Raw genomic sequence first — 26,846 nt, 5'->3', positions numbered from 1 at the left:
TCGGGTATTGGCGTCCCCTCGGGTCCCCACGCTGCCTCCATGGAGCAGGGCGCAGATGTCCCTCCAGGGGCTGTCACCGCATGATGTGGTGTCCGTGTGCCACTCACCCCAGCCGATCAGCATGGGTCAGGGCAGGGCTGTGCTCCTGTACCCCCAGGCTGTCACCGCGGGGCGGGACAGGACCATCCTCTGTGACTCCAAGCTGTCCCACACCTGGCCGTGGTGTCCCTGAGCAGTGGCCACGCACTAGGGCACAGGGATGCCTGACCCCAGCACACCCGAGTCCTGCATTCTGGGAGGGGGTGTAGGGCAGTGCCACTGTCACCACCACAGACACTGTCCTGGGTTTGGGGTAGGAGTGGGACACAGGAACAGGATGGAGGCAGATTCCATTAAAAACTTGTCCTTTATTATTAGTCTGTTGGCAGCGATTCCCTCTGCGTAGGGCGTCCCACCCAGTTATATCAAAGTGAGTAACATGAAGGGGGCTGGGGGAGTCCGTGGGCCGGCAGTGTCCCCGCGGTGTCCCCCGCCACCAGGACCCCCTCCTTCCCTCCCTCCCTCCCCCCACCCCTGAGTGCCCCTCGTGCTCAGCCCGGCCCCCCCCCCAGGGTCAGCCAACTCCCGGGGGGAGCACCCGGGCCGGGTTGGGGTGGGGGTCCCAGGCCCCCCCGCAAGGAGCGATAGCACCAAGGGGGACGGCTGCTCCCCACAGTTTATTCCGCGCTCCCTGCTGGGGCTGGGGGAGTTCCCAGGGTCGGGGGGGTGGCCCATGACGCTGCCGTGGGGTCCCTGCCGGGAGCGTGGGGCCGGGGGGGTCTCAGTTTGGTGGGGATTTACATTCTGGACCATGCAGTAGCACCAAAGTTCATGAGGTCATTGGTGACGGTGGGCGGTTACTTCCGCTTCCTCCCGCAGTATTTCCCTTGTGCACAGCCAACTCCACCTGGGGATGGAGGGGAGACAGTGCTTCAGCACCCCCGTGCCCCAAAAAGATGCTCGGAGGAGGGGTGAGGGGATGCCAGGCAGCGCTCACCTCTAAAGCCCAGGGCCCCCAGGGCTCCTCCATAGGTCTTGGGGGGCTTCCCTGCGGGGTCAAAGCAGAGCGGTGAGAGGAGTGAGGGTCAATGTGGGGACAAGTGCTCTGTGAGGGCAAGGGGACCCCAAGCCAGTGACCCCATGTCCACATGCATGTGACCAGGGTGCACTCACCGCCAAATCCCAGCTGGCCGCCGACCCCACCTGCAAGCACAGTAAAACCTCATCAGCATCGAGATGCTCTGCCCTGTGCCCCCCAGCCCAGCTCTGCCCCACTCCCCCATGGCCATGTCCCTGTGCCCCATGGGCTGCGTGTCCCCGTGGGCTGCGTGTCCCCGTGGGCATGGCACACGGCACATGGCACAGGGGAAGGTACCTGGAAATATCGGTGACACACCAAAACCAGGAACTCCAGCCCCTGGGGGGAAAAGTGACAGCAGTGACAAGCAGTGACAGCCCTGCATGGCTGCAGTGTCCCCAGTCTACAGATGGGTGTGAGCTGCTCCAAGAGCAGCATCCCCACCATGGGTGCCCACACGGTGTGCCCCACGAGGCAGTGGCATGGGGACAGTGAGCACAGCAGTGCGGGCAGTGACACAGTCCCACCCCAGCCCCCAGCCCCTGCACTCACCTGGCTGCAGCCCCCCAGCACCAAAACCTGCAGGAAGGGAGAGCCCCAGTGAGGGTGAGAGCATGAGGATGGGGATATCACCACGGGGCAGCCAGGGCTGTCCCTGTTCCTTACCTGGCTTAGGAGGTTTTCCGGCAGCTCCTGGATACAAGAGCCCTACATCAAACAGGGGCATCAGCACAGCCCCTGCACTGAGCCTGGAGGGTCCCTGGGTGCCTCACACGTTGGGGACACTGCTGTACTGCCCCCTGACCCCACGGCATAAACTAGGGCTCTCCACCCTGTTGTACCCCAGGGCACAGATAGGGCATGGTGGCAATGCAAGGTAGATGCATGGGGATCATGGGACCTATGCCCCCGTCCTTCCCTGCTCTCCAAAACCCAGCCCTGCAGGTTACAGCTGGGAGGGGGCAGCGTGGCTCTGCATCCCCAAAATTCCATTTCCTTTTCAGCCCTTCCACCCCAGGACCGCCACACCAAGCACACCAGCATCACTCACCAGCACCAAGGCCACCAGCACCAAGGCCACCAACTCCAAGGCCACCTGTGATAGAGAGCACAGGTGAGCACCCACAGGTGGCCATGGAAACAGATATGGGGCTATGGGAGCTGCACTCGGGGAAGCCTATGGTGGGCTTCAGGCCAGGGTGGGAAATGAGGGCTGGAGACACTGACCATGACAGTTCTGGGCTTGCCACCACACTTGGCTCGTGTGGCAGTGGAATTTGCATGCAGCATTCCTATTGCAGAACCAGCCCAGCCTCACAGCAGCCTGCACCTTCCCTGTGCAGCCCCATACCCCAGAGAAGCACCCACCCCCTGCACCACCTACCTGGGATGCCACCAACCCCTGGTACCCCAGCCCCAGGCACACCTGCAGGAGAGAGACAATGAGGCCAGGTGCCCTCAGCCCACACAGAAGGGACACTGACCCTGTGGGGGTGGCCCTGACCCATCCTGCATGGGGACAATGTCCTCACTCTGTCACTTCGTGCAGTGCCACCTCCCAGACCCAGGCAGGGAGGGCATGCAGGGACGTGAACCAATGCCAGCACCCCAATATCAACACAGGATGCCCAAAGGGGAGCAGGCTGGGGACCAGTGACAGTGCTACGTACCGAATTTGGGAGGCTTAGCACCAGGCTGCACCCCGACCTGGGGGATGCCTGCAAAGCAAGCAAGGACACTGCAGTTAGGACAGGGATCCCATTCCCACTGCACACAACTGGGTGTGTGATGCCCTCACCTGCCCCGGGAAGAACGCCGACACCGGGCACCCCTACACCTGGCACCAAGCCGGGGACACCACCAACACCAGGCGTCACTCCTGGCACACCGGGAGCACCGGGCACACCGCCTGGCACCCCTCCAACGCCAGCACCTGTGGGGATTGGAGCTGAGGACACCACCTGGGGGCTGCGTGGAGCCAGAGCAGTGCCCATGCCAGCACTGCTCACCCACATGGAGATGTGCCCAGCTCACCATATTTGGCTGCCTTGGCTGCTGCTTTTGCGGCTGCTGCTGGACCTCCAACACCTGGGACAGCAAGACAAGGGGGCAGTGTCAGGATCCTCCCTAGAAATGCTGGGTAAAGCTCATCCCTTTCATCTTGGCCACCCACAAACGAACTGTTTCAAGCTGACAGAGGCCACCAAGATGCTCCTTGTGCCCACTCCGCCCCAGATCTCTCCTCAAACCAGCCGAGATGCCACCACTGCCTGCCTCACCTGGAACACCTCCAACGCCAGGGGCCAGGCCACCTACACCAGGAGCAAGACCACCTACACCAGGAGCAAGACCACCTACACCAGGAGCAAGGCCACCTACACCAGGAGCAAGGCCACCTACACCAGGAGCAAGACCACCTACACCAGGAGCAAGGCCTCCCACGCCAGGTGCCAGGCCACCTGCTCCTGCAAGAAGAGAGAATGGTTGGGATCTAGCTTGGGGAGAAATACGGTGAATGAAATAGGGGAATGGCAGGCTGGGATGACTGTACAGATGGAGGGGTGGGTGGACAGGTGGTGGGATTGAGGTATGGACGAATGGTGGAGTGGATGGGTGGATGGGTGTGTTAGAAGGGAGGTAGATGAATAAATGTATGAGAAGCTGTATGGATGATGGACCTGGGAGCTTCCATGCAGGCCAGCTCCCTGGAGAGCATTCCTACACACAGCCAGGACTGTATACCATGCACAGCCCTACAGAATGCTCATCCCTCACCCTGACCCACAGGGACCCATACAGTGCCTAGCCTCAGCCCAGCTCAGGGAAACAGCCTGGGGTGGGGAGGTGGCAGGAGGCAGGACCTGTGGGATAACAGCAGAGCGAGCCCATCTTACCGTACTTAGCAGCTTTGGCAGCTGCTTTGGCAGCAGCAGCTGGGCCAGCTCCTAGGGGAGATGGGGGAGCATGAGGGGCAGTGAAGGCCCAAGGTGGTCATGCCAGCATCTATTCACCAGCACCACCTCAGACATCCCCAGGCATCCCTTAGAGAACATCTCACCAGGCACCAGACCGGGCACACCAACTCCGGGAACACCAACTCCAGGAACACCAACTCCGGGTACACCAACTCCGGGTACACCAACTCCAGGAACACCAACTCCGGGAACACCAACCCCAGGCACACCGCCAGGCACTCCAACCCCAGGCACACCAACCCCAGGTACTCGCCCTGCTCCTGCAGAGAGGTTCAGGGATACATCCAAGCTTCTGACCTGGCCATATGTAACATTCTTCCCTCCCTTCCTCCCTCCCTCCCTCCCTCCCTCCCTCCCTCCCTCCCTCCCTCCCTCCCTCCCTCCCTCCCTCCCTCCCTCCCTCCCTCCCTCCCTCCCTCCCTCCCTCCCTCCATCCATCCATCCATCCCTCCCTTCCTTCCTCCCTCCATCCACCCACCCCTCCATCCATCCCACCATCCATATGTCCCCACCATCCCTCCACCCATCCCTTCATCCACCCCCCATCCCTCCATCCATTCCACCATCCCTCCCAGAACAAAGGATGAAGATCTCACCAAATGCAGCCGCTTTTGCTGCAGCTTTTGCTGCAGCAGCAGCTGCTGGGCCACCCACTGCAGGGACAGAAGAGAGGGTGTCAGGGGAGCTGGCGAAGCTGGCACCATGTTGTCCTCTCATGCCAGCTCATCTGCTCACCTCCAACACCAGGTACCACACCAGGAACTCCAGCCACACCAGGTACACTGGGCACACCAGGCACGCCAGCTACACCAGGAACACCTCCAATGCCAACGCCAGGGACACCAACGCCAGGAACACCAACACCAGGAACACCAGCACCGGGAACGCCAACACCGGGAACACCAACACCCGGAACGCCGACACCGGGAACGCCAGCTCCTGCAGGAAGCAAGAGAGAAGAAGCTGTGTTTGCTGAGAGGCAGGACATGGATGTAAGGCTGCTCTCACCCTCGTGGCCCCTGCCTCATCCCAGCAGCTGCTTGGGACACACACCTGGTCTGTGGTCACCCAAGGGCTAGAAATTGACCAGCACAGGGGATGGAGTCCCTGGGGGGCTCTAGATGATGCTCACCATGGGGAGATGGAGCCTTGCAGCCAAATGGCATGGAGACATGGCTGGTGGCCCCCAGTATTCACCTGGAAGGGCTGGGGGATCTGGGCACTGGTCAGACTGGGAACAGCCCAGAGCAGCCACAGCTTTGACCCTCATTCATGCCACAGGGACAAGTGTCAGGTCGCTTCTTGTGGTAGGAACGGGAGCTGCCTGCATGGGATGCTGCAGATGCCCAAGGATAACGGGGTGGCCAGGGAGCTCCTCGCGTAGTGCAGTGCTTACCGTACTTAGCTGCCTTGGCTGCCGCTGCTGCTCCTGCTGGCGTTCCAACCCCTGCGGACAAGAGAGAGGGACCCTGAGCCACCTGCCCCACACTGACTGCAGCGGGGACATTGCTCATGCGGACAGTCACCTGCCACCCCGGGGACACCTCCGATGCCGGGAACCAAGCCGGGCACACCGCCAACACCAGGCACGAGACCTGGGACACCACCGACCCCGGGCAGCACCCCTGCACCTGGAGGGAAGCAGAGCAGTCAGAGGACCACAAAGTGCTGCTGGGGGGCACAGTGTCCTCTAGTGGCATGAGACGACACAGGGCTACAGATCCCCCAGGCAAAGCTGGAAGCCGGAGCGGGCTCAGAGCTCCCAGATCAGGCGCCCCGCGGACACGCTCTGGGGCTGCACCAGGGACCAGGGGTGGATAAGCTCCCACTGGCACTGCAGGCACAGGCATGGGATGCGGGAAGAAGATGCTCGCCGGCTGCTGTGCTGCTCTGCAAGCGCTGTGATGCTCATACAGCAGTGTGCGTGAGGCAGTGTCCCCACAGCATGCACACACCCAGGCAGGGGATTCCCAGCTCCCCAGCCCTACAGCCCACGTGGCCGCTCGGGAGCTGGTGGCAGCTGGCGGGACCCTGAGGTCCCCCAAGGACGGGCTCATCAATCCCAGCTGCTGCCGGGGCTGACGCACTTCCTCTGGATGCTCCAATGAGTGCGGGTTTGCTGCTGTGAAACTGACTGCCTCTGCCAAGGAGGGGAGCAGCGAGCTGCAGATCTCAGCCCATCCCTCTGCTAACAGACTGCAGTCCCCGCAGGCACCGGCAGCTGCGGGTGCCTCCATGCCAGGCTCGGGGCCAGGAGAGCATCCTGAAAGCAAAGCGTCCCACAAAGCCACAGCAGCGGGGCTCAGGAGCAGGGACTCACCATAGGCTCCTGCTTTTGCTGCTGCCTTCGCTGCAGCTGCTGCTGCTGCTGCCGGGCCTCCCACTGCCAGGGCAGCAGGAGAGAGTCAGGAGTGTGGGATATGGAGACACGGGGACGTGGGCCTTGTGCCCCAGGGCTGAGCCCAGCCTCACCTCCGGCTCCTGGCACAACGCCGACCCCGGGCACCACGCCGCCCACCCCTGGGATGCCGCCAGCTCCGGGCAGGACACCAGCTCCTGTGGGGAGAATGGGGGCATCAGCTCAGAGACTGGACAGCAGTAGTCCCCTCACACCTGGGAGGGGGCATGGCCTCCCCGGTAGGGCTGTGCGTCCCGTGTGTGCCCATGGATGGTGGCTCACCATATTTAGCTGCCGCTTTTGCTGCCGCCGCCTGCGCTCCAACACCTGGGGAGGGACAGGAGGAGATGAGGACATCCCCAGCACAGCCCTCCTTTCTCCTTAGGGAGGTGACACAGCTCTGTCCTATCTCTGGCCACTGTGGGGCCGCCAGACAGTGCCAAGAATCCCATCCAAGCACCAAGGAAGCAAAGGCGATGCCAGCCCCCCTGCCACAGTCCCTGCACGCCCAGAGCAGGTGGGGGTCATACCTGTCCCAGTGGGGTACCCGGCCTTCCCTGCAAGAACCCCTGCTCCTATCCCGCCCGGTCCGAGGCCTACAAGCACAAAGAGGAAGCACAGTGAGGTCAGGAGGAGCTGGGCGCTGGCACAGGGGTGAGGCAGAAAAACAGCTCCAGCCCCATAGCTGAGGACACGCTGGGGACACAGGGTCTGCGAGGAGCTACGGCCGCGGAGCTACAAGCGCTCATCACAGGGCAGCTTACCATTGACGAAGGGCAATCTATAGCCACCTGGAGAGGAGAGAAGGCGCTGGTTAGCACCTGGCTGCCGGTGGCTGTGCCCGCTCTGCTTCGCGGTGTAGCCCCTCTTTGCCATCCAGCCAGCGAGCCCTCAGCACCGGGGCTCCTCCCCAGCCAAATGTGGGGTGCGACCCCACATCATGAGGGGGCTCCCAGTGGTGCCCCGCTCCAAAAGTGAGCCCCACACCGAGGGCTGTGGTGCACGGAGCTGGTTTCCAACATGAGCGTGTCTTCGCTGGAGCCTCCCATGACCCTGCGTCGGCAGAGATCCCCCGAGAGCCCCGCGGCGAGAGCCGTACCCGGCCGGCTGCGCCAGGCTCCAGCGTGCAGCTTTAATTGGAATCAGGGCCTGGGAGCTGAAACGTGACCTCACTGGGAGGTCGGCAAGAAGGGACGGGGGGATTACAAGAAGGAACACTGCGGCCGGGGAGACAGCTCCGTGCAAAAGAGAGGAGTCCCTTTGCATGGGATAGCACGGGGGCACACAGTGCTCAACGTGGCAGTGGCCTCGGTCCGAGGAATGGTGACAAAGTGGCACCTGGGGCTGTCCCCCTGCCAGCACCGCGGGCAGGACCATCACCCACAGACAGGATGCTGCTCCTTATGAGACAGAATCCTCTCTCACAGCCAACATGTGCGCTGCAGATTTATCTCACCCGCTAGCTGTTCCCACCAGCTGCCACGCAATGCTGGGAGTGCTCTGCAGGCAGTGGCTGTGAGTTGGGCACCCAGCAGCAGCAGCACCCTGCTCACCCCGTGGCTGCCTGACACCAGGTGATGCGTGAAAGTGGGCCCAAGCCTTTGGGATTTGGGGCATTTCTCTGGGTCTGCAGTGCCCCAGTACCCATCCTGTGCCAGAGCAAGGATGGCCACCAGTGCCACCAGTGCTGGCACAGAAAGCCCCAGACCTGAAGCCACCTTGGTGCAATTCCCACCCCTGTGTCATTGCTGGGGATCCTGATTTCAGCCACAGATCAGCTGCACACCCAGCAAATGGGGGGCCCTGGGGCCCCCTCCTGCTCCAGTTCAGCACAGGAGCTGGAGCAACACATCCTAAAAGGAAACTTTCTTCTGAAAATGCTATTTTCAGTGCTGCCTCCCCGCCCTGCTTGTGCTCACCAGCTCCCACACACAGTGCAAGGGATGGGAAGACGTATCACACACCTCAGCAGCCCCCATGAACTGCTCTGCTTCAACCAACAGCTGTGACAGCGAGCCCAGCGTGCCCCCACACTGCTGGAGAGCGACAAGCCAGGATGCACCCAGCACCCGAAAACACACCAGGGGACAGAAACACCACCCTACCACACACCCTGCAAGAGGTGGCACCGGGCAGCAGCCGCAAGAATGGGGTCCCCGAGGGATGGACAGGGACATGGCAGCCACTCACTGCTGTGGGGCTCACTACTTGGAGCCAGTGGCTCCCCAGAAAGTGGGTCAGCCCCGTCTGGGCTGCGGGCCATTGGCGGGGCCGCCGAGACGTGGCCAGGTGCCTGCAGCAGGCACCCCATGAAAGGCCGTCTGGGGCCGGGCGGCCAGACAGCATCCGATCTGTGAGGGGCCGGGTCGCCCTAACGAGCGGAACGAGCCTCTGCGGGAGGAAGCGGGTGCTGGCCAAGTATTCCTGCCGTGGGCCCCACCGGGGGAAGCTGCCGGGGGCTGGCGGCTGTAGCGGGGAGGGATGAGCCCCAAGGTGGGCTGCACCCCAGGGGAATTGGGCTGAGAGCATGGCCTGGGTACCCGTTTGCTCCTGCACCCTGGGGAGGTCGGGCACCACTAAAGCCTGGCTCCTATCCCATGCCTTGGGTATCACTGGGGAGCTGCTGGAACTCCCAGGCAGGCAGTGCCACCCTGTCCCCACTGCTGCCACCCCACTGCTGTCCATGCACGGGATGGCTGGGTCTGGCACCTGGCATAGGGATGGGTGACAGATGGTACTGGGGAAGCACAGGTTGGGATAGGGGTGCTGAGCACCCCCGGGCTGGGACTGAACATCGTCTCTGCAGGCAGTGAGGAGGGAGCCCTGCCTCTGTCCCCACTGCCGTCCTCTTGGTGGTGGCCTTGGCGAGGGGTCCCCAATGGGGGACACGCAGCCTGGGTGAGCGTCTGGTGAGCAACCCCTCGCCCCCAGGAGCCACAGAAAGCAGAGGGTCCCTGGAAGGATGCGCCTGTTGCCGGCAGGGAGCTGTGGACCAGCATGGGGTGACCCAGCCCAGCACATGTCCCAGGGCCACCCAGGGCCACCGCGGCTCAGCCCGGGGCAGCGGGGACGGCGGCTCGTCCCCCTGGCCCCCACCCGCATCCCTGCTGGCTGTGGCCGCTTACCTGGGAGCTTGGGAGCTTTGATGGGATACCCCAGAGGGACACCGGGCTGCTGGCCTCCAAAGCCTCCCAGTCCTGCAAAGCCAACAGCAGACGCTCACCTGGAGCCCGCGCCCAGGCTGCCACCAGACCTTGCAGAGCGGGGTGCCCGCGGCACCCTGGGTCCCCGGCCACGGCTTGGGAAGCCCCTGAGGCACCTTCTGGTTGTGGGGAGGCCACTGCAGTGATGGAGAAACTTAAGGAGGAAGAGAAGAACAGGGGAGAGAGAGGAGGCACTCACCGGGGATTCCTGCGAAGGCTCCTGCTCCTGGGGAGAAACAAACACACAGCCTTGAGTTGTGGGGCTCCTATAGGGTCTCCCCTTGGGCTCAGCTGTGGGCAGTGCAAGGGCTGGCATGGGAACTGCCCCAGTAGGTGGAGGTGAGCCCTGGACGCGATGCTTGAGTGGGAGCAGGGAACATACCTGGACCTTTTGCCTTGACCCCTGCGCCTGTGGGAACGCCAGGCAGCACGCCTACGCCGGGGAAGCGGATACCTGGGGTGGAGCAGAGTGGACAGTGAGCACCCTGGGGCTTGGTGGTACCCAGAGCCCACTCCTCCCTGGTAATGCCCAGAGATGAGAGAAAATGCCTCTGGACTTGCCCTGAACCACCCGCATGCAGCACCCCAGCCTTAGAATCATGGAATCATTCAGGTTGGAAAGACCAAGATCAGCCAGTGCAACCATCAACCCATCACCATGACACCACTAAGCCACACCACTCAATGTCACGTCTACACTTTTCTTGAAATCACATCGCCCTTCCCTGGCTCAGCACTCTGGGCTGCACTGAGCCCAGCACCAGCGTGATAGGAGGGGACACGTACTCCATCCATGGCACATCCCTGCTCCAGCCCCGTGGCACCAAGCACCAGGGTTGAGGTGGCTCCTGCCCCTTCAGCCCTCACCCTGCGCAGGCATCCAGGGAAGAGGTTCCATTTCTGTCCATCAGCGGTTGGGCTCCATTTTTATTTCATTTTTTTTCTTTTTCCATTTACAACTGTCTTTCATTACAACTCGTGCCATTTTCAGACACAGAAAGACATTCCTCACCAGCGACACGCATCCCCTTCTGACAGTGTTGAAACATCTTGTTTTCACAAGTTTTCCTCCCCCAGTTGCTTTGTGGTGAGGAATTTCCGTCCCCCTCCACCCCCGCTGCCCCCAGCCTGCTCCACTTGGTGTCCAGCACTGATGCCATTTGTGCCCACACCAGGTCCCCAGAAACATCAAGTGCCCACCTTTGGCACCATGAAGATGCCGCTGTAGTAAATTGGGCTGGAATTAGTAGGGAGGGCAAGGAGAGGTGGGCAGGGAGCTGGGCAGGCAGCAGCAGTGTTCTGGTGGGGCTGAGCACACTGAGATGGAGACATGAGGTCAGGGCACAAGGCAGTGGGTCAAAAAGGTGCTGCCTGGGGATTGGGACCCCTCTAGAGATTGAGATGCTGCTATGGGATGAGGTTCCCATTGCAGGTTGGGGTGCTGCCATTGGATGGAGACCTCTTCAGAGGTTGAGGTGCTTCCATGGGATAAGGACCCCCCTCAGAGGCTGTGGTGCTGCTGTTGGATGGTTTTGCCTTGCAGACTGGGGTACTTCCATCCATGGGAACCCCCTCAGAGGTTGAGGTGCTGCTATGAGACAAGGAACCCCTTAAAGGAGGGATTGAAGCTGTGAGATGAAGACCTTCTTGGAGAAAGAGGTGCTGCTGTTGGATCAGGGAGTCCCTCAGTGGTTAGGGCCTTGCAGTGGGATGGAGATCCCTTTAGAGGTTGGGGTACCGCTGTGGGTCGGGGACATTCTTGAAGGTTAGGGTGCTGCTCTTGGTCCCCTTGAAGTCTGGGCTGCTGCTGTGGGATAGGGACATCCTTCCAGGCAGAGTTACTGCCATTGGATGAGAACCCCCTCAAATGAAAGGGTGTTCCCATGGGCTGGGGACCTGCTCAGTGGTCATGGATAGAACCCAGCTCACCTGCTCCAGGGAGCACGCCGCCACCTGGGAAAGCTCCGGGGATGCCAGCACCTGTGGGACAGGAGAAAGGCGGCAGTGAGCATCTGTCTGGAGGCATTGCCCACTGCCCCCAGCCATGAGCACCTACCTGGCACTTTGGGGGGCTTCCCCGCTGCACCAACCCCGGGCTGCACCACACCTGCAGGAGCAGAAAGCCCTGAGCACCCACACAGTGCTCCCACAGGCTCAGACTGTGGTAACGGTGCCATTTCCTACCTGCAGGGCCACCAAGGCCTCCGGGAATGCCAACTCCACCCACGCCACCGAGGCCACCAACTCCACCCACGCCACCGAGGCCACCAATTCCACCCACGCCACTGAGGCCAGCACCTGGGGATGCAGGGAAAAGGAGGGCACAGGGCGAGATGTCACCTTTGGGCTACGGATACCAAAGGAAGGGATGACAGCAATGACACCCCAAGGCAGCATAGGGGATGAGTACTCCCAGGCTGGGCAGGTGAGCTCCAGAACCCTAAGGATGCCCAGGCCCAGAGGTGCCCCCCAGCATCCCCAGACCCCTGGTACTCACCAGCTTTTGCCGCAGCCTTAAGAGCGGCTGCAGACACAGCACCTGGGAAGGCTGCCCCGGGGAAGGCTCCCAAACCTGCTCCCAGACCTCCGACCCCAGCACCTGAAAGCAATGGCACAGTCTTAACACCCATCCCCACAAGTGCCCACCCAGCCCTGCAGCACCTGTATGCAGCAGGAGGAGCAGGGTGAGTGCGGGACCAGGAAGGTGCCTGTACCCCAGGGCTGCAGCAGAGGCGAGGGGCAGCGAGCTGGCATTAGGCACAGCAAGGAAGCATTAGGTGACATCTGCATGGGGACAGCACTGCGGTGCCAGCCTGGCTCGTGTCCTGTGCTTCATCACCCCACATCCCCAGACACCTGTCCCTGACACCCCGGCACCCTGCAGTGTCCCAGGATGCTGTATGTGGGCACTGTCCCCCTGTTGCCAGCCCTCTCCTTTCACTGCCTGGGGCTGCCCAGCTTAACCCCACAGCCATGGGGTCACCCCACTGCCAGTTCACAGGGGACAAGCCCTACGGCCGAGGGGACAGGCCACCCGCTGTCCCTGGGGAGGCTCTCTGTGTTGGTGACAATCCTGGTTCATGCTCACCTGGCTGCAGGCCAAGAGGGCCGAGTCCCCCGAGGCCACTGACCCCTGGAAAGAGAATTGGGCTGAAAGGGACGGCGTGGCCACAGGGGCACTGCGTGGGGAATGGGAAGGGGCTGGGCTGCAGCCAGACTTGCCAGTCCCTATCCCATCCTGATCTGGCATCTGGGCCAGTCCATGGGGTTCCCTGCCATCACCCCGGGCACTTGCACCCCGCACAAAGCAGGAACGTGAGTCCCCCCCAGGGCCAACAGGAGAGACCTATTTGCACCATCCCAGCAGGATGCGTTGATCCGGGGGTCCCAGCCCACCAGGCTCCGGGGACGGGCACTGGGGGGACAGGGACAGGATGCAGACAGTGGCATAGGACGCGTGTCCCCATCCAATGGCCACTGCCATCCCATCCCGCCCCACCCATCCCCCACCCGCCGGGCCACGAGGGGACGGAGCCGAAATGTTTATGGCTGAGGAATGAGTCCCTCCGGCTCCGGCCAGCGCTGCCTTCCAACATCTGGGGTTAATCAGCGCTCGCTCCCTCCAGGCGCAAATTCCACTGCCTTTGGCTCACGGCGCGGACACCGCTCCGGCTGGGGCTTCGCGGCTGCGCCGCGTTTGGTTTTAATTATGCCGAAATAAAGGGCCTTGTTTTTCTTTCCACAAGCTGAAATCTGAGTAAATGGAGGTTGCAGGCCCCCGCCTGGGGCTGGCGCTCCCGCGGTGCAGAGCGGGGATGGGGCAGGCAGCGCACTCCGCCCCAGGCACCGCACTCCCCACCCCATCTCCATCCCCTGAGCACAGAGTGGGCAACTCCATCAGCGCCCTGCCACCACCACCGCCACTCATCCCCTCCTTTATGGGCAGACGAGCCCCAGCTGAAGCTGCTCGGCTATGGGACTGCTGAGGACATCTGGGATATGGGAACAATTGGAGAGAAAGTGGCAGCGCTGAAGCCAGGGACAAGGACATAGGCACACAGAGACTGTGGTTATTCAGAGCTTGGTGAGCGGAAAGCGCTGGCGGGTGTCAGGGAGCATCTTGTCCCCACAGCTTCCTCCTGCATCCCGGCTGCTGGTGCAATCAGTGAGAGATGGAGGGAAGGTTCATACCTGGTTTGAGAGGTTTTCCTCCAGCCCCGAGCCCTGGGGGAGATGAGGGAAGGCAGTCAGGCACAGCAACCCCTGCAGCACATCCCCTCCTGGCATGGGGACACCACAGGGTGCTGCCATACCACCCCCTCCCTGTCCCAGGCAAGGGTTCCCAGCACTCACCTGCACCCAAACCTGCTCCCAAACCTCCGACTCCAGCACCTGCGAGTAATGGTACAGTCTCAGCCCCCACTTATGCCATGGGTCTGGGGGTGACAATTGGATCAAAGGTCCCCAAGGCTGCATGCAGCCAGAGCACTGAGGACAGGCTGTCAGCCAGGACCTCCCCACAGTGGGGGCTGTGGAGGTGCCAGTTGTGGGAAGGTGGCCCCAGCTTGAGTCTGGCACAGCCCCCTCCTCACACCAACAGGGCACAGCCACCCAGGTCTGGGTGTCCCCAGCTCCTGCTTTGCTGCTCTCACAGGTGTCCTGGGTGCCTCCCCAAGGGCCTACCCCATTCCCGTGGCGTACCCACACTGCCTAGCTCCTCTTACCTGGGAAAAAGCCTCCTCCTGGAACTCCCCCTCCCGGGATAGCACCAGGGACCCCTGCAAGGGGAGAGACTCCAGTTAGAACCCCCACAGGGATCTGTGCAAGACTGGGACGGGGGCACTCCCTGGAGCAGGGTGAGCTCCCTGCCTGCCCTTGCACATCTCCATGCCTCCAGTGCCATGGTGGTGATGGGGTCTGCAGCAGCCCCAGGACCTGCTGCAGGCATCGGAAGGATAACAAGCAGCTCTGCCTCCCCAAACCATGCCAACTCCAAAACCCAATCACACCCAATCTGCATCCCTCTGCCCATCCTGCCCTCTGGTCTTGAGGGCAGCTGGAGTGGGGCTCCCAGGGGGTGTTCGAGAGGTTTTGGGGTGGGTGCATTTCCCCCTGCAGAGCCACGTTCAGAAGATGGGTGCTCCACGCTCCATGGTGGCTGTGCGTGGGGTGCAGGTCAGAAGGGATCTCACTGCAGGATGGCTGGGGTACAGGAACGCTGTGTAGGGGATGCTCTGCTCCTGGCCAGGCATTTTGGTCATGAGAACCTTGTAAGGGGATTTGCAGTGTGGTGGGCAGGTCTGAGGGGCTCCCAGAGAGCTGGACAGGAAGGATTTGGGGCTTCTGGAGCCCATGGTGGCCAGGCGGGAACCTGCACCCCCAGGAGCTCGTTGCATGTGATGGCTCAGCTACAGGGCACATGGCACGTGGAGCCTCTGATCCAAGGGTGTTCCTTGTGCCCTGCCATCCTGTGGTGCACCAGGAATTGAATGCTACCCTTGCCATGCTGAGATGCACACACATATGTCAAGTGGCCCACAGGGTGCATACACAGGCAAAGAACAGGTGTCTGCACGTACATGGAGGATGCATACCCCTGTGTACACACAGTGGGGGCAGCAGGCCCAGCAGCATCCCCCAGCTTAACCATGCATCCCCAGACCGGCTCTGGGAACGAACCCAGCTGTGGTGCAGCCGATGTCCGGAGCAGAAGTGCTGTCTCCTTGTCCCTGCTGACTGCCCAGCTCTCCCCACCACCCAGCCCAGCCCAGCCCAGCGGGGCGGCAGCCGGCCAGCACTTACGGAGCGGCTCCTTTTCCTGGCACATTCCTCTGCCTGCCCTCCCTCATCCCTCCCTCCTCCCACCCCCCCACCAGCTTGGAAAAACAAATCCCAGCTCCTTGCCTGTTTCCAAACATACACACGTCTCTCGTCCTCCCCACCCGTCCTGCTGGGCAGCTGCATGGGACACCCCCACGGTGTACTCAGGGCTCAGCCCTCTGTGGGCAGGGTAGCATCTTTTGCTGGGGGAATGCTGGGCATCGTGGGGACACCCAAGCCCTCTGCTCTACCACTGCCTGGCACAGCCCCATGGAGCAAGGCTGCTCCCCATGTGCTGCTGAGCAGGGCCAGCTGTGACACCAACCAGCCCCACAGCCATGCCATGCTTCAGTGGTGGCTCTCTGGGGCTGTGTGTCCACGCTTGTCACACACTTCGCAGCCCTGTCCTCCTTGGAAGCAGGCATTGTCCATCACCTGTAGTCTGACCCCCAGCATGGGGGGCCCTATTTTGCCCCCTCCATCCCTTGGTACATTGGAGGCAGAGAAACTGAGCTACATCCCCACTGGGACTGGTGGGTCCCTGCATTGTGTCTGTGCTACTCAGAGCCTGCTGGGGGAGAACTGCTCGCATGTCCCTTTCCCCCTGGGGCTGGGACTGTGTTTCCAACCCTTAGACACGAGAACAAACACCTAAATTCATAGCCCTGGCTGCAGGGGTTAGTTCACAGAGGTGCTCCAGGATCCGATGTGGAGCCTTGTTAATAGGAGCTGGACTTCTCTTCCACAGCTCTGTGCCATTTGGTTGCTGCAATAGCTGCACTATTCCGTTATCTGTGCTATTTTCTTTCGACCGCTCTTTCTGTTATCCACACCATTTATGTTTGACAGCTATTCCTGTTATCCACACTGTTTCCACTACCTGCGCACTTACTGGCAGATCCCTTTCCAAGCAAGAAATGCAGATGTTTTCTGTACTCAGCAGCTCATTTCCCCTCACATCCAAGAGCCGCCCGAGGACCGTGACAGGACGGGTGCACACAGCCCGGCTCAGCCCCTCGCCCCATGTCGGGGCAGCCAACCCTGCTCCTCCGCGGCCCCCCCGTCCCCTTCCCGCAGCCGGCTCAGCGCCCGACCACTGCAGACATTTCCCTCTTGCTGTTTGCTTTCTTGGAAGAGTGGGTTTTGGAAACATGCAGTCTCCAGGCAACTTTGAAGCCGTGCCGCGTCCCGAGCCCACTGGTAGCAGCTCAGGAGGATGCGGGGAGCGAGAGGCTGTCACCACAGCCAGGCTCCCATCTGGACCCCAGAGCAGCAGCTTTCAGCTCTGTGTCTGTGGACAGGCTGCATAGGTGCTCTGGGCTGCACTGTGCAGCCTCTGAGGGTCTCCATGGGGGTCAGGGTGCCACACATCTATTGCGTGCATCTCTATGCCCACCTCTGCACTCTGAGCCCACAGGCTTGGGATGCCCGTGTCCCTCTCTCCCCTTTGGGGTGTTGCTCGTGGGGAAGAATTGGGGATGGGTGCCCCCCCTCCGTACGATGCCCTTGGCACCATCAGCTTCTCCAGACAGTAGCTCAGATTCATCCACGGGGCCCTGCATGCTCCCACGGTGCCCAGAACAACCTGACTCCCTGGGGCTGACGCTGAGCTGCTGCTGGAGGATCCCAGATGCCACCAGCTCAGCCCCTCACTGCGTCAGCACTACAGTGGGCTTCCCCAGGGCACTGAGCACAGGGGGCAGCCCCCATCCCCATACACCTCATGCCTGGCATCTCTCAAATGTCTCTTCCCTGCCTGGATTGGAGCTGAAGTGTGTGCCATGGGACACAGCCCTGTGACCCCCCCCTGCCAGATGGATGCATCCTGAGCACCCACTGGTGCCTCTGGCTGTGCCCTTGTCCCAGCTCAGTTCCCAGGGGCTTGCAGAGCACAGTGCCAAGCAGCATACTAGGCTGAAGGGACAGCGGTCATTCCTCCATGGGTAAATGTTCCCCAGTGTCCCCACCAGCACAGGGACTCCTCAGGGAGCTGCTCCCAGACCAGCCAACATTCCAGGACAGCATGCCAGGAGCTGGAGAAGGGACAGCAGATCCAACTGCTCACACACCACTGTGGGATATCACCCGGGGGCCAAAGCCATCCTGAGACTGCCCCAGCTGCCAATTGCATGGAAGCTGGCAAGCAGAGTAACCAGGGTGAAGGGAGCCAGCACGGAGCATCCCTGCCAGGCACAGGGAGTGGCCAGCACTGAGCTGCAGCCAGGCTGGGATGGCTGCTTGGCTCCAGGCTGCAGCTCTCCAGGATCAGGCAGAGCAGCAGTTGTGCAGGTGCCTGGCACAGGAGTGAGATTACCTGCATGGTTGGGGACAAACAGCCTGGGGTAGAGCAGGGAGCCACAGGGCACCAGTGCAAGGAGCTGCTGGATGCAGAGCTGCTCTGAGTGCTCTACTTTGGGCAGGTGTGGTACTGCCCATGGGATCCTGCCCTGCCCCTGAGGAGCTGGCACCGTGTGATGACTCCAGCACTGTCCCCATCACCACCACTGCTGGTGCCCCTTGCAGCCAGACAGGCACCGTTCCCCTCCACCCCAGGCCCTGTGGAGGTAGCTGTCACACTGCATCATGCTGCACCCACCTTCGCCCACTTTTCCCATTATGACCAGCCCTAAATCCATTCTCACATTGGCCCTGAACCATGGTCACGCACCTGCTGTGCTGCTCGGCCCTGTCCCACCCGCAGCGAGATGCTGTGCCCTGGTACCTGATGCCTTTTGCCCCCTGCCTGTGTGCTCATGTGCATGCACTAGGGGGTGTCACAGCCCCGGCGGCCGATGCGTCCCAGCCGGGGGGGGGGGGGTGGCACCGGGGGTAACACACAGCCCCCACAACACTGGTGACACCAGTAAAAGGCTTTGTCATGGCCACACACTGTGCGTGCACACACCCTCCAGAGTGCCCCCAGCTCACACCGAGATCACAATGGGGGGGCCACGGATGCCAGCCCCCAGCCTGGCACTTGCAACCACCCCGCATGCACCTCCCCGGCACCTGGGCATGATGTGGCACCTCAGAGCCGCCCCCCAAAAAAGTGCCCGGTGGTGCCACTCCCAAGTGCTGTGTGACAGCCTTGGTGACACCACCACACCCCGCACACGGGGAGGTGGCACCCGGCTGAGCTGCTCCTGCCATCCCTGGTGTCCAGCACAGGGCAGGGGCTGCCCACCCCAGGACATGCAGCCCTCGGCCGGGGCAGGATGGAGGGTCCCGGCAGAGCCCCTTTGGGCGCAGGGGACGGAGCCTTTTCATTCCTTACCTCCTTGCTGAGAAGCCGGGAGGATGGAGAAGAGGAGGAGGACTCCGGGGAGGAGGGGTGCAGCTGCCTGCCTTGCCATCTCTTGAAGCAATGCCCCCGTGCTCTCGCAGTCAGTGTGTTTTATCCCAGAGCTGCTTAATTGTTGCTTCCAAGGATGTGAGGGGAAGGGGGGGGTGGGGGGGGTGGGGGTTGGAAGGAGGGAGGGGAAAAGGAGTGAGAGAAGGGGGGAGAGAGGCACAGGACACTACGTCATGACGAAAGGGCAAACACACAGCCCTCTCCAGGCTATTGGGCTGTGTTGTGTGGGGTGTTTTTTTTTTCCTTCTTTTTTCTTTTTTCGTTCTTTGTGTGTGTGTGTGTGTGTGTGTGTGTGTGTGTGTGTGTGTGTGTAATTTCTCTCCCTTGCCGCTCTCCCTCCAATTCTGGAGCGGCATTGCCAAAAGCTCGGGAGGAGCTGCCAAGGAAGGCGGACCGCGGCGGGCGGGGGGCGAGGGGAACGGGCGGAGGGGAGCGCAGGGACCAAAGCGTGGGGGTGGCACCGGGGGTGGCACAGCTCAGGGGGCAGAGGGACGGGGGCTGCTGGAGGGGCGGGCTGGAGGTGCAGCTTGGGCGTCAAGCGAGGGAGGGCAGATGTGGGGGATTGGGATGTCTCCGGTGGGGGGGGTCTGGCTGCAAACCCCGCAGTGGGGCGTTGAGATTCTCCTAGCTCGCTCCTGGTGTTGTTCATCTCCCGAGCCCCGACGCCTGCCCGCTGCCTTGGTGCTCTGCCTGGGACGGGGACAGGGATGGGGACAACTTCCTCGCGGGGTCCCGTCACAGCGCAGTCCGTGCGGGGGAACGGGGAACTGGGGGGATCCACCGCGTGGGGGGGGATGTGACACGGGACCCGGGCTGGGCCGCCCCGCGTCGTCACCGCCGCGCCCCGCGTGGCCGTTAGGTGGCAGGCGTGGGGTGTCCGGCGGGAGGAAGGCATCAGGAGCCGCGCGGGGAAGCTCAGCCGTGGGCGCCCGCGGGGAGCGCGGCCCCCTCCGCAGCTCGGGGTGTCCTGGGGACACGGAGCGCCCACCCGGTGTCCGACTGGGAACAGTCACTTCGGCCCTCGGGTGGTGTCTCATCCAGCCGAGCGTGGATGCTGCGGCCCTAAACTGCATGCCCCCTGTGCCGGCCCGAGCCCCCCCCCACGGGCTGGGACGGGTGGGGAGCAGGGGGTCGCGCAGCAGCCATCGGGGCTTTGCGCAGTGCCCGTTTTGCATTCACCCGCACCGTCGTGCGAGGTTTTGTGCCGACGCTGCGGACGGAGCCGTGCCCGGCTCAGCGCGCGGTGCTGTGGTGCTGGGCAGAACCACGCGCGGTTGTTAAGCACAATCTCCGCGCTCCAGCCCGGAGTGGGAGCGGAGGGACGGAAAGGCGAGAGGTTTGCGGCAGCGTGGCTGAGGGCGTGCAAAGCCCGGCGACTCTGGTTGGGGATCCAGGGGACGCATCCTCAGTGCGTGCGTCTGCAAAACATGCGGGGAGAGGGGCTGGGAACGCGGCCTCTCTGGGAACCGTAACTGGGGCAGCTGGATGTCCCCAGCAGCTTCCCCCCCTTGCCAGCGAAACAGCTCTGGTTTTTGAAAGTGTGTTTTGTACCTCGAAAGAAGAGACACGAGGCACGTTTTCCCCGCCCCTGGCACTCGCGCCGGGGACTGGGATCCAAACCCTTTGCAATTGGGCCACGACGGAGCCAAGACGTCCACGAGCTGCCCGCAGGGAAGGGCTGGGAGCCTTTGCAGAGTGTTGGGGAAAAGCTGTGCGATTTGGCCCGTGCTGGGAAGACACGGATCTGGGTACACGCTGATGAGCAAGGGAGAAGGAGGAAGGCAAGGGGACCGAGTGGAAAAGACACAGTTTGCTGCATAAGGACCCGTAGCAGTGGATCGCACGCCTTCCCCTCGAGCACCCCATACAGCCTTGCCCTGCCGCGCTCACACACACGCATACACCTACACCCCGTGCTGTCCCGGGGGTAGCACCGGCACGCCAAACACCGCAGTAAACACACCTTTGCCATAGCTACGGAGCAGCCCCGCACCTGCCCCGCGGGGAACCGCATCCGGAGCCGAGCGCTGTTTGCGGCGTTGTCCTAGGAAACGGCGCTCGCGGCGAGACACCGAGGGGTGGGACACAGCTTTACGGGAGCACGGCGGATGCATAGCTCAAAGGAAAGCTATGTGCGAAGGGCAGGTCGTGGGCACGCGAGGGAAGGGGCCCCCGAGGTGTCCAGCCCCGGAGCTGGCTGATATGCGACCGATGCTGCAAACCCTGCACGGATGGGGACCTGCCCCTCCTGGCTCAGACGTTTTCCCCCATCTGAGACGGAGTTGTGTTTGCCGCTGGGAGTATCTTGAATAGCCAAGGCCTTGAGCGGTGCTGTCGCAGCTGTGGGGAGGCTGAGGGCTGTGCTCGGCCCTGCCTGGCACTGTGTAGGCTGAAATGTTCACCCCCACCTGCCCGTCCCTCTGCTGAGAAAGTGCCTCATGTTCATCTACTGCTTATCTCCCGGGCAGTGCAGTTTTAATCTAAAGCAGGAAGGGACAGGGCAATCACCTCTGCCCATTTTCAAGCATCCTATGTTTTCCTGCCTTGCTTCGCCAGCTTTTAATTGCTAACTAATGGGTTTTCACCTCCCTGTGTATCTGAAACACAGATCTGCCTGCTGCAGCATCCTGGAGCAACAGTCCTCAAGGCATGGGGCATGGGAGGCAGGCTGAAGTGATGGACGGGGCTTTGGAGTACCTGGGAATCAAACCAGTACTGCAGTTTCACTTTCAGGAAGCAAAATAGTCTGGCTTGTCACGTTTCTCATTCAGAGCCATCCAGAAGCTCAGTGTTCCTTGAACAAAGCTGTGTGTTGATACCGCCATCCGTGTTGAGCACTGTTGGCTGCTTCAACCATGATCCTGTTGTGTCTCTGGTCAGTTTGGGAAGAGGTCCTTCCAACACAAAGTCCTACCAGCACAGGGCCCTGCCCGGTGTGCTCAGGGCTGGCTGCAGCCACAGGCAGCAGTGGGAAGCTCATTGACCACAAGGAAAAACCCAAAGCCATATTGACACTGAGGTCTCTCAGGGACAGCTGGCTGCAGGACTGGGCCCTGCCTTGGAGAGAGAAGAGGAGGCCCCGTTCCCATTGCCCACGCTAGTCACCCACCCAGAACCCTGGTTTTGATCATGCAGCAGCAACCAGATGATGCCTATGATGGTGCTTTCTCTGTAGGCTTTGCCTCTCATCACCTCTTCCTTTGTGTTCTGCAGGCAACAAGCTCTCCTTGCACTGACACACGGTCGTGTTGTGCTGTGAGTTGCGCAGCCCCGGGGCATGAGCTGTCAGGTTGGTGGAATCTCCATCACTGGGCATGTCCACCGCTTGCCTGGCTGGAGCCGCCTGGCCTGGCTCTGGAGCTAGCCCTGCTTGCACAGGGGCTGGGCTGGAGACCTCCAGACGTCCCTCCCAACCTAAATCCTTCCATGATTTATATTGAATTCTCTTTGGTATTTGTGTAGTTCTGGGAAGCCTTCAGTGATGTATCATTGAACTGCTCTAATCTGAAGCAGGCCAAGGAGGGATTTAGTGGTCCTGGCTCCATACATCTCATTCACATCGTCCTTCTCAAGGGCAGCGAAACATCTGCTGCCGATAGGTAACTCCAGGCCACAGCGCTCGCCCCGCGCGGTGAGCAGGGCGCGTTGGGTCGGACCTTTGCTGGGCTGCTTTCATCCTTCCTCGTGCTGCAGAGAGCTTTCCAAGCGCTGATTAAGAGGTACCATTGCTGCGAGGAAGGCTGTGCCTGCGCGGATATCGCTTTCAGCACTGAAACGCAGTGTTTACTGGAAGGCTCCGCCGTTGTTCTCGGTCAGGACTGATTCCCTGCCAGATGTCAGCTCTGACCCCCAGCAGTTTCAGCAGCAGAGCTGCCTAAATATAAATCGGAGGACTGTTTTGTGTTCTTGCAAGAAAGGAAAAAAAAAAGTGCATGTTTACTGTGGAGATATTGCTTTTTCCTGCCTTCCTACTCTGAAATGGCCAAAGCGCGTTACCAGAGAGCCGCCTTCAATCGGCCTTTGTGCAGAGAGCGGGGCTGGAAAATCTCAACCCAGGAGGAGAGAACTGAAGCGAGTTGTGGGCAACTGAGCGCAGAGATGTAACTGGTAATGCTCAGCCAGCACATGAACTTTGGACACCACTTGCACTCCGGTTTGTGTCTGCAGCACAGAGGGGCCCTAAGGAAAAGGCGGTGGAGCGCGATTATCTCGCAGCCAGATCCTTGTGGTGTTGAGGGGAAACATATAGCAGGGCTGGGCTGCTGCCTCCTCCCTGCACACCCCGCAGATGCCAGTCGACGTCTCCCAGAGCGCTGATAATCCCGAACGTGAGTCAGAGCCCAAGAATCGTGAGCAGAGCTTCAAATTAAGACTCATAATAAAAAAGAAAAGAAAAAAAGAAAAAAAAAGGAGGAAAGAAGGAAGAAAAGCACATACGGTGCAGTTTCTCGTGTTCTGCTTTTTAGGCTGGAAGGTCTGTGCCTGCAGCTTTTCTATGCACCCCAAAGGGTTTAGTGTTTTCCTTGCAGCAAAGTGAAATCTGAGTCTGCCCCAGCCATGCGGCTGCAGGGATTAGCACACGCTGCAAGAGGAGCGATGCTCTCGCTGGTGCCAATGAGGCCATGGCTGCAGAGGTGTCCTGGCCAAAGGAGTCTCCTTGCAGAGAATGGCAGCTCCCCACGAGGTCCCCAAGACATGTCCCATCCCGTTCCAAGGCCACCTGAAGCTGGAAGGGATCTGCTGAGACATGAGGATATGATGAGCTGTGCTTCCTGTGCTAAAGTTCCCACCAAGGGTTGAGTTTGTTCTGCATCAAGTGGAAAAATGACTGTGGGGCTCAACAAGTGATAACGCAGAGAGGAACCAGGAGAAGTGGTGGGGAACACAGACCCATGGTCCAATACGATTATCTGTGGGTATAGGACAGAAGGAAGCAGGGATAAGCTGAGAAGGTGCAAGAAGAGATGGAGGAGCCAGCAGCCTGCTGACATGAGAGAGGGACCTGGCCAGCACTGCAGCTTGGAGTGTCCACAGCAGCAAAAGCATCATCGGTGCAGGAGAGATTGAGGGGACCAAGGAAGGTGTAGGAGCCTGGTGCTGGAATCAGGGAGGAGGAGGAGACAGGAGAGCACCACGGAGGGAACAGAAGAGAGGGATGGGTGGCTCAATGATGCAGAGCTGTGTTCACAGAAAAGACAGCAGCACCTGTGGGTTGGTGACACCAAGGTAGGTTCAGTGCAAGCTGAGCTGAGGCAGGAAATAAGGGTCTGGGAGCAGAACAGAGGAGGTGCGGGATCCTGAGCTGGTGGCACTGGGGTCACATCACTGCACAGTCAGCATCCCCCGGACCTCCTGAGGCTCCTCCTGGGCAACCTTGTGCAGGGCTCTCCCGGTGCCCCCTGGCCAACTCCAGCCCATTCTCCCTGAGCCAATGCTGCTCCTGTCCTGTTCTCCCAAGCAGCACACTCAGCCCCATGAGCTCTACCCTCTCCAGCCTTTCCCTCACGCTGGGGGCAGCTGGCCAGCAGTGGTCCCACTCTTTGCTGCTTGGGGCCTGGCTGTGAACACCATGTACTTCTGGGGCTGTTTGACCCAACTGCCTCCATCAAGCCCCATCACGGCTCTCACCTTCCCTTGGGCTCTCTGTCTGTCAGCTCCCTTCCAGAGGGATCTCCAGACCTGGGGGCTCCCCCAGCCTGTCTGTTTGAAGGAGCAAGCCCCCAAACACAGCCGGTGGGGGGAGCGCCGGGGCGGGCCCGGCCGCTAGCCCTGCAGTCTGGCAGCGTGCTGCAGCACAACGCAGCCCTGGCCCGCCACCAGCGCACGCTGTTTCCTCCCGGCAGGCTGGCCAACAGGAGTCAGATGAGGACACAGAGGAGCTGGGAGCACCGCGAGACCTTAGGGAAGAGGGGGACAGTGGGGGTGTGAGGCTGGTACACCCCCCGAGCAGGGTGCAGCTGGAGGGGCTGAGGCTGGTGGTCCCACCCCTTGCCTCCACCTTCAGTGCCTGGTCTTTCCTCAGGGCCTCTGATGTTTGAGGTACTTCTGTAGGCCAGGAGTTTCTTTCTGTAAGACAAAAACATCTCTGCTGTCACAGCGTCCCTACGCGCCCGGTCACAGCCATCACTGCATCCGCTTCCCTTTGAGCATCCCTCAAGCCCCTTACTCCCAGTGGTGTGACATCTGCTGTCAGTGCCTCATTTGCTCCTGGGAGCAACGTCAGCATGGTATGTGTGGTGTGAGTGTCCCATAGCCACCTGACAGAAACACCTGGAGGACGTGCCTGGATGGAACTCCCTAATCCACCCCTTCACCACCAGATCCCATCGCCTACAGCACAGCACTGGCTTAACTAAGCTAATTACAAATTAAGATGTCATTTGTAGCTAGCACGTGCCTAATATTTCAAACTAATGAATGCCTCTTTTTAACTGCAGAATGCTGCCTCAGAATGTTGAAGCAATATTTCACATTACAAAGTGAAATTTTTGAAGTTTTTTGCTCTTACAGGGGATTGGGGTACATATTAAGGTTGAACACATACAGCAAAATCAGCCACAATTCTTCAGAGTGTTTCCCTCTTAGATCAAATATTTTGCAATCTGGATCTGATTTCAGGGATAGGAAACACAGGAACCCTGTTTCCAGGTAAGACAGCAGAACAGAACGGCTGCTGGGAAGTGTGGGGAGCACTGGGGGTGCCCCCCTGTCCCAGAGGTGTCTGTGTGGTGGGTGGGCAGTGCTCAGAACTGCTGGGTGTGCACACGCATACACAAAGAGCAAAGCCCTGCACAAAAATGAGAATAAAACAGAACAGCCACAATGCAAGCTTCCCCAGGAGCTGCTGCACGAGAGCATCTGCTTTTGGGGTGGATTCCCTCTGATCTTTCTGTTTTGCCCGGGGAGCTGTGGTCCAAGCCCCTCCAGCTGCACAGTGCCCCTGGTGCAGCATTTCCCACCAGAGGACGGGGCTGCACTGACATCACCCCTTGCCATCCCGTCTGTAGTCGCTTTTCCTCGCTGCGCTTCACAACTCAGCACTCTCAACTTAATTAGAGAACCATATGCCCCTTTCTCACACATCATAAAAGCGTGTGTTTAAAGCCGGGTGATAAAAGGGAGCATTAGTCTGGGTCACTGCAAGGCTCTGATGTCAGCTCCGCTCAGCGCTGCCTCTCCTGGACGGCACTCAGACCAGGTGGAAATGATGTTTGAGTCCAGCTGAGCTCGCTCTGCTGCCAGCTTGAGCAACTCCCAACAATTTCACAGCTCTCTCCCAGGCACGGTTTGTTCCCTGACACCCTCCTGCAGTCTGCCTCCTAGCTCCGGCCTGCTCGGGGTGCTGAGATTCCTTCTCCTGGAGAAAGCAGAGGACTTTGCTTGTGGGCTGTGGTCTGCTCTGTCTCAAGGCCTGGGGACAGCCAGATGGTCTTCAGAGGGCAGAAGGTCCATCCCTGCACCATGGCTCTGAGCACATCCCCATGAGGGATGTCCCTTTATGCTCAATGGGGACACGGGAGCATGGGCCACATGGATACCATGTCCTGCCAGTCTTGTGCCCACCACTAGATACATGCAGAGATCTCCCTCTTCCTTCCTTCTGCCCAAAGCATACATTTCTCTCCCACTCAACTGTCCAAGGCAGAATAACATGCCAGATGTTTTATGTTAAAAGTTCCCTTTTTCTCTCTTCCACTTTCTTTAAATCCCTGCACGAGTCTGAGCCAGGGAGGTGAGGACCCTGTCTGCTCTGGTGAGGACCGCCTAATATGATCAGATCCCTTTCGGCACAAAGCTTATCCAGGCTGCCATGAGCCCAAAATCTGGACATGAGATAAAAGAGCGAGGTCCTGGGCAAGGAGCCATGCGGGCTGTGTGTGCCTGATGAGCAGGAGAGCTCTGCTGCAGATGAAGACCCTGCAGCATCCTACAAACAACTGTGGCTGCCCCAAGAAGCTCAGAGTCATGGAGAATCATCAAC

At 60.6% G+C, this 26,846-nt stretch overlaps 1 protein-coding gene across 1 annotated transcript; it reads right to left on the bottom strand.

The window, feature by feature from the left end:
* Positions 1-387: 387 nt before the first annotated feature.
* ELN (elastin) lies at positions 388-19,148 on the bottom strand. Its single transcript, XM_065732165.1, has 35 exons — positions 18,788-19,148; positions 14,418-14,471; positions 14,047-14,085; positions 13,885-13,917; positions 12,782-12,826; positions 12,191-12,292; positions 11,878-11,991; positions 11,750-11,800; positions 11,623-11,673; positions 10,076-10,147; positions 9,893-9,919; positions 9,616-9,687; positions 7,255-7,281; positions 7,021-7,086; positions 6,773-6,817; positions 6,565-6,648; positions 6,413-6,475; positions 5,619-5,723; positions 5,489-5,539; positions 4,828-5,031; positions 4,689-4,745; positions 4,176-4,352; positions 4,012-4,062; positions 3,397-3,582; positions 3,152-3,205; positions 2,916-3,050; positions 2,788-2,835; positions 2,502-2,543; positions 2,169-2,213; positions 1,784-1,825; positions 1,670-1,696; positions 1,415-1,456; positions 1,213-1,242; positions 1,037-1,087; positions 388-946 (listed from the first exon to the last, which is right to left on the bottom strand). Exons 1-35 carry the CDS (start codon positions 18,864-18,866, stop codon positions 897-899), a joined length of 2,421 nt encoding a protein of 806 aa, XP_065588237.1. The 5' UTR covers positions 18,867-19,148; the 3' UTR covers positions 388-896.
* Positions 19,149-26,846: the final 7,698 nt, after the last annotated feature.

This window comes from Cyrtonyx montezumae, unplaced genomic scaffold, assembly GCF_038088225.1.
Source record: "Cyrtonyx montezumae isolate F1298 unplaced genomic scaffold, pur_monq_1.0 scaffold_15, whole genome shotgun sequence".
In the NCBI taxonomy this organism is placed as follows: domain Eukaryota; kingdom Metazoa; phylum Chordata; class Aves; order Galliformes; family Odontophoridae; genus Cyrtonyx; species Cyrtonyx montezumae.
This window is presented reverse-complemented; position numbering and strand designations above follow the sequence as displayed.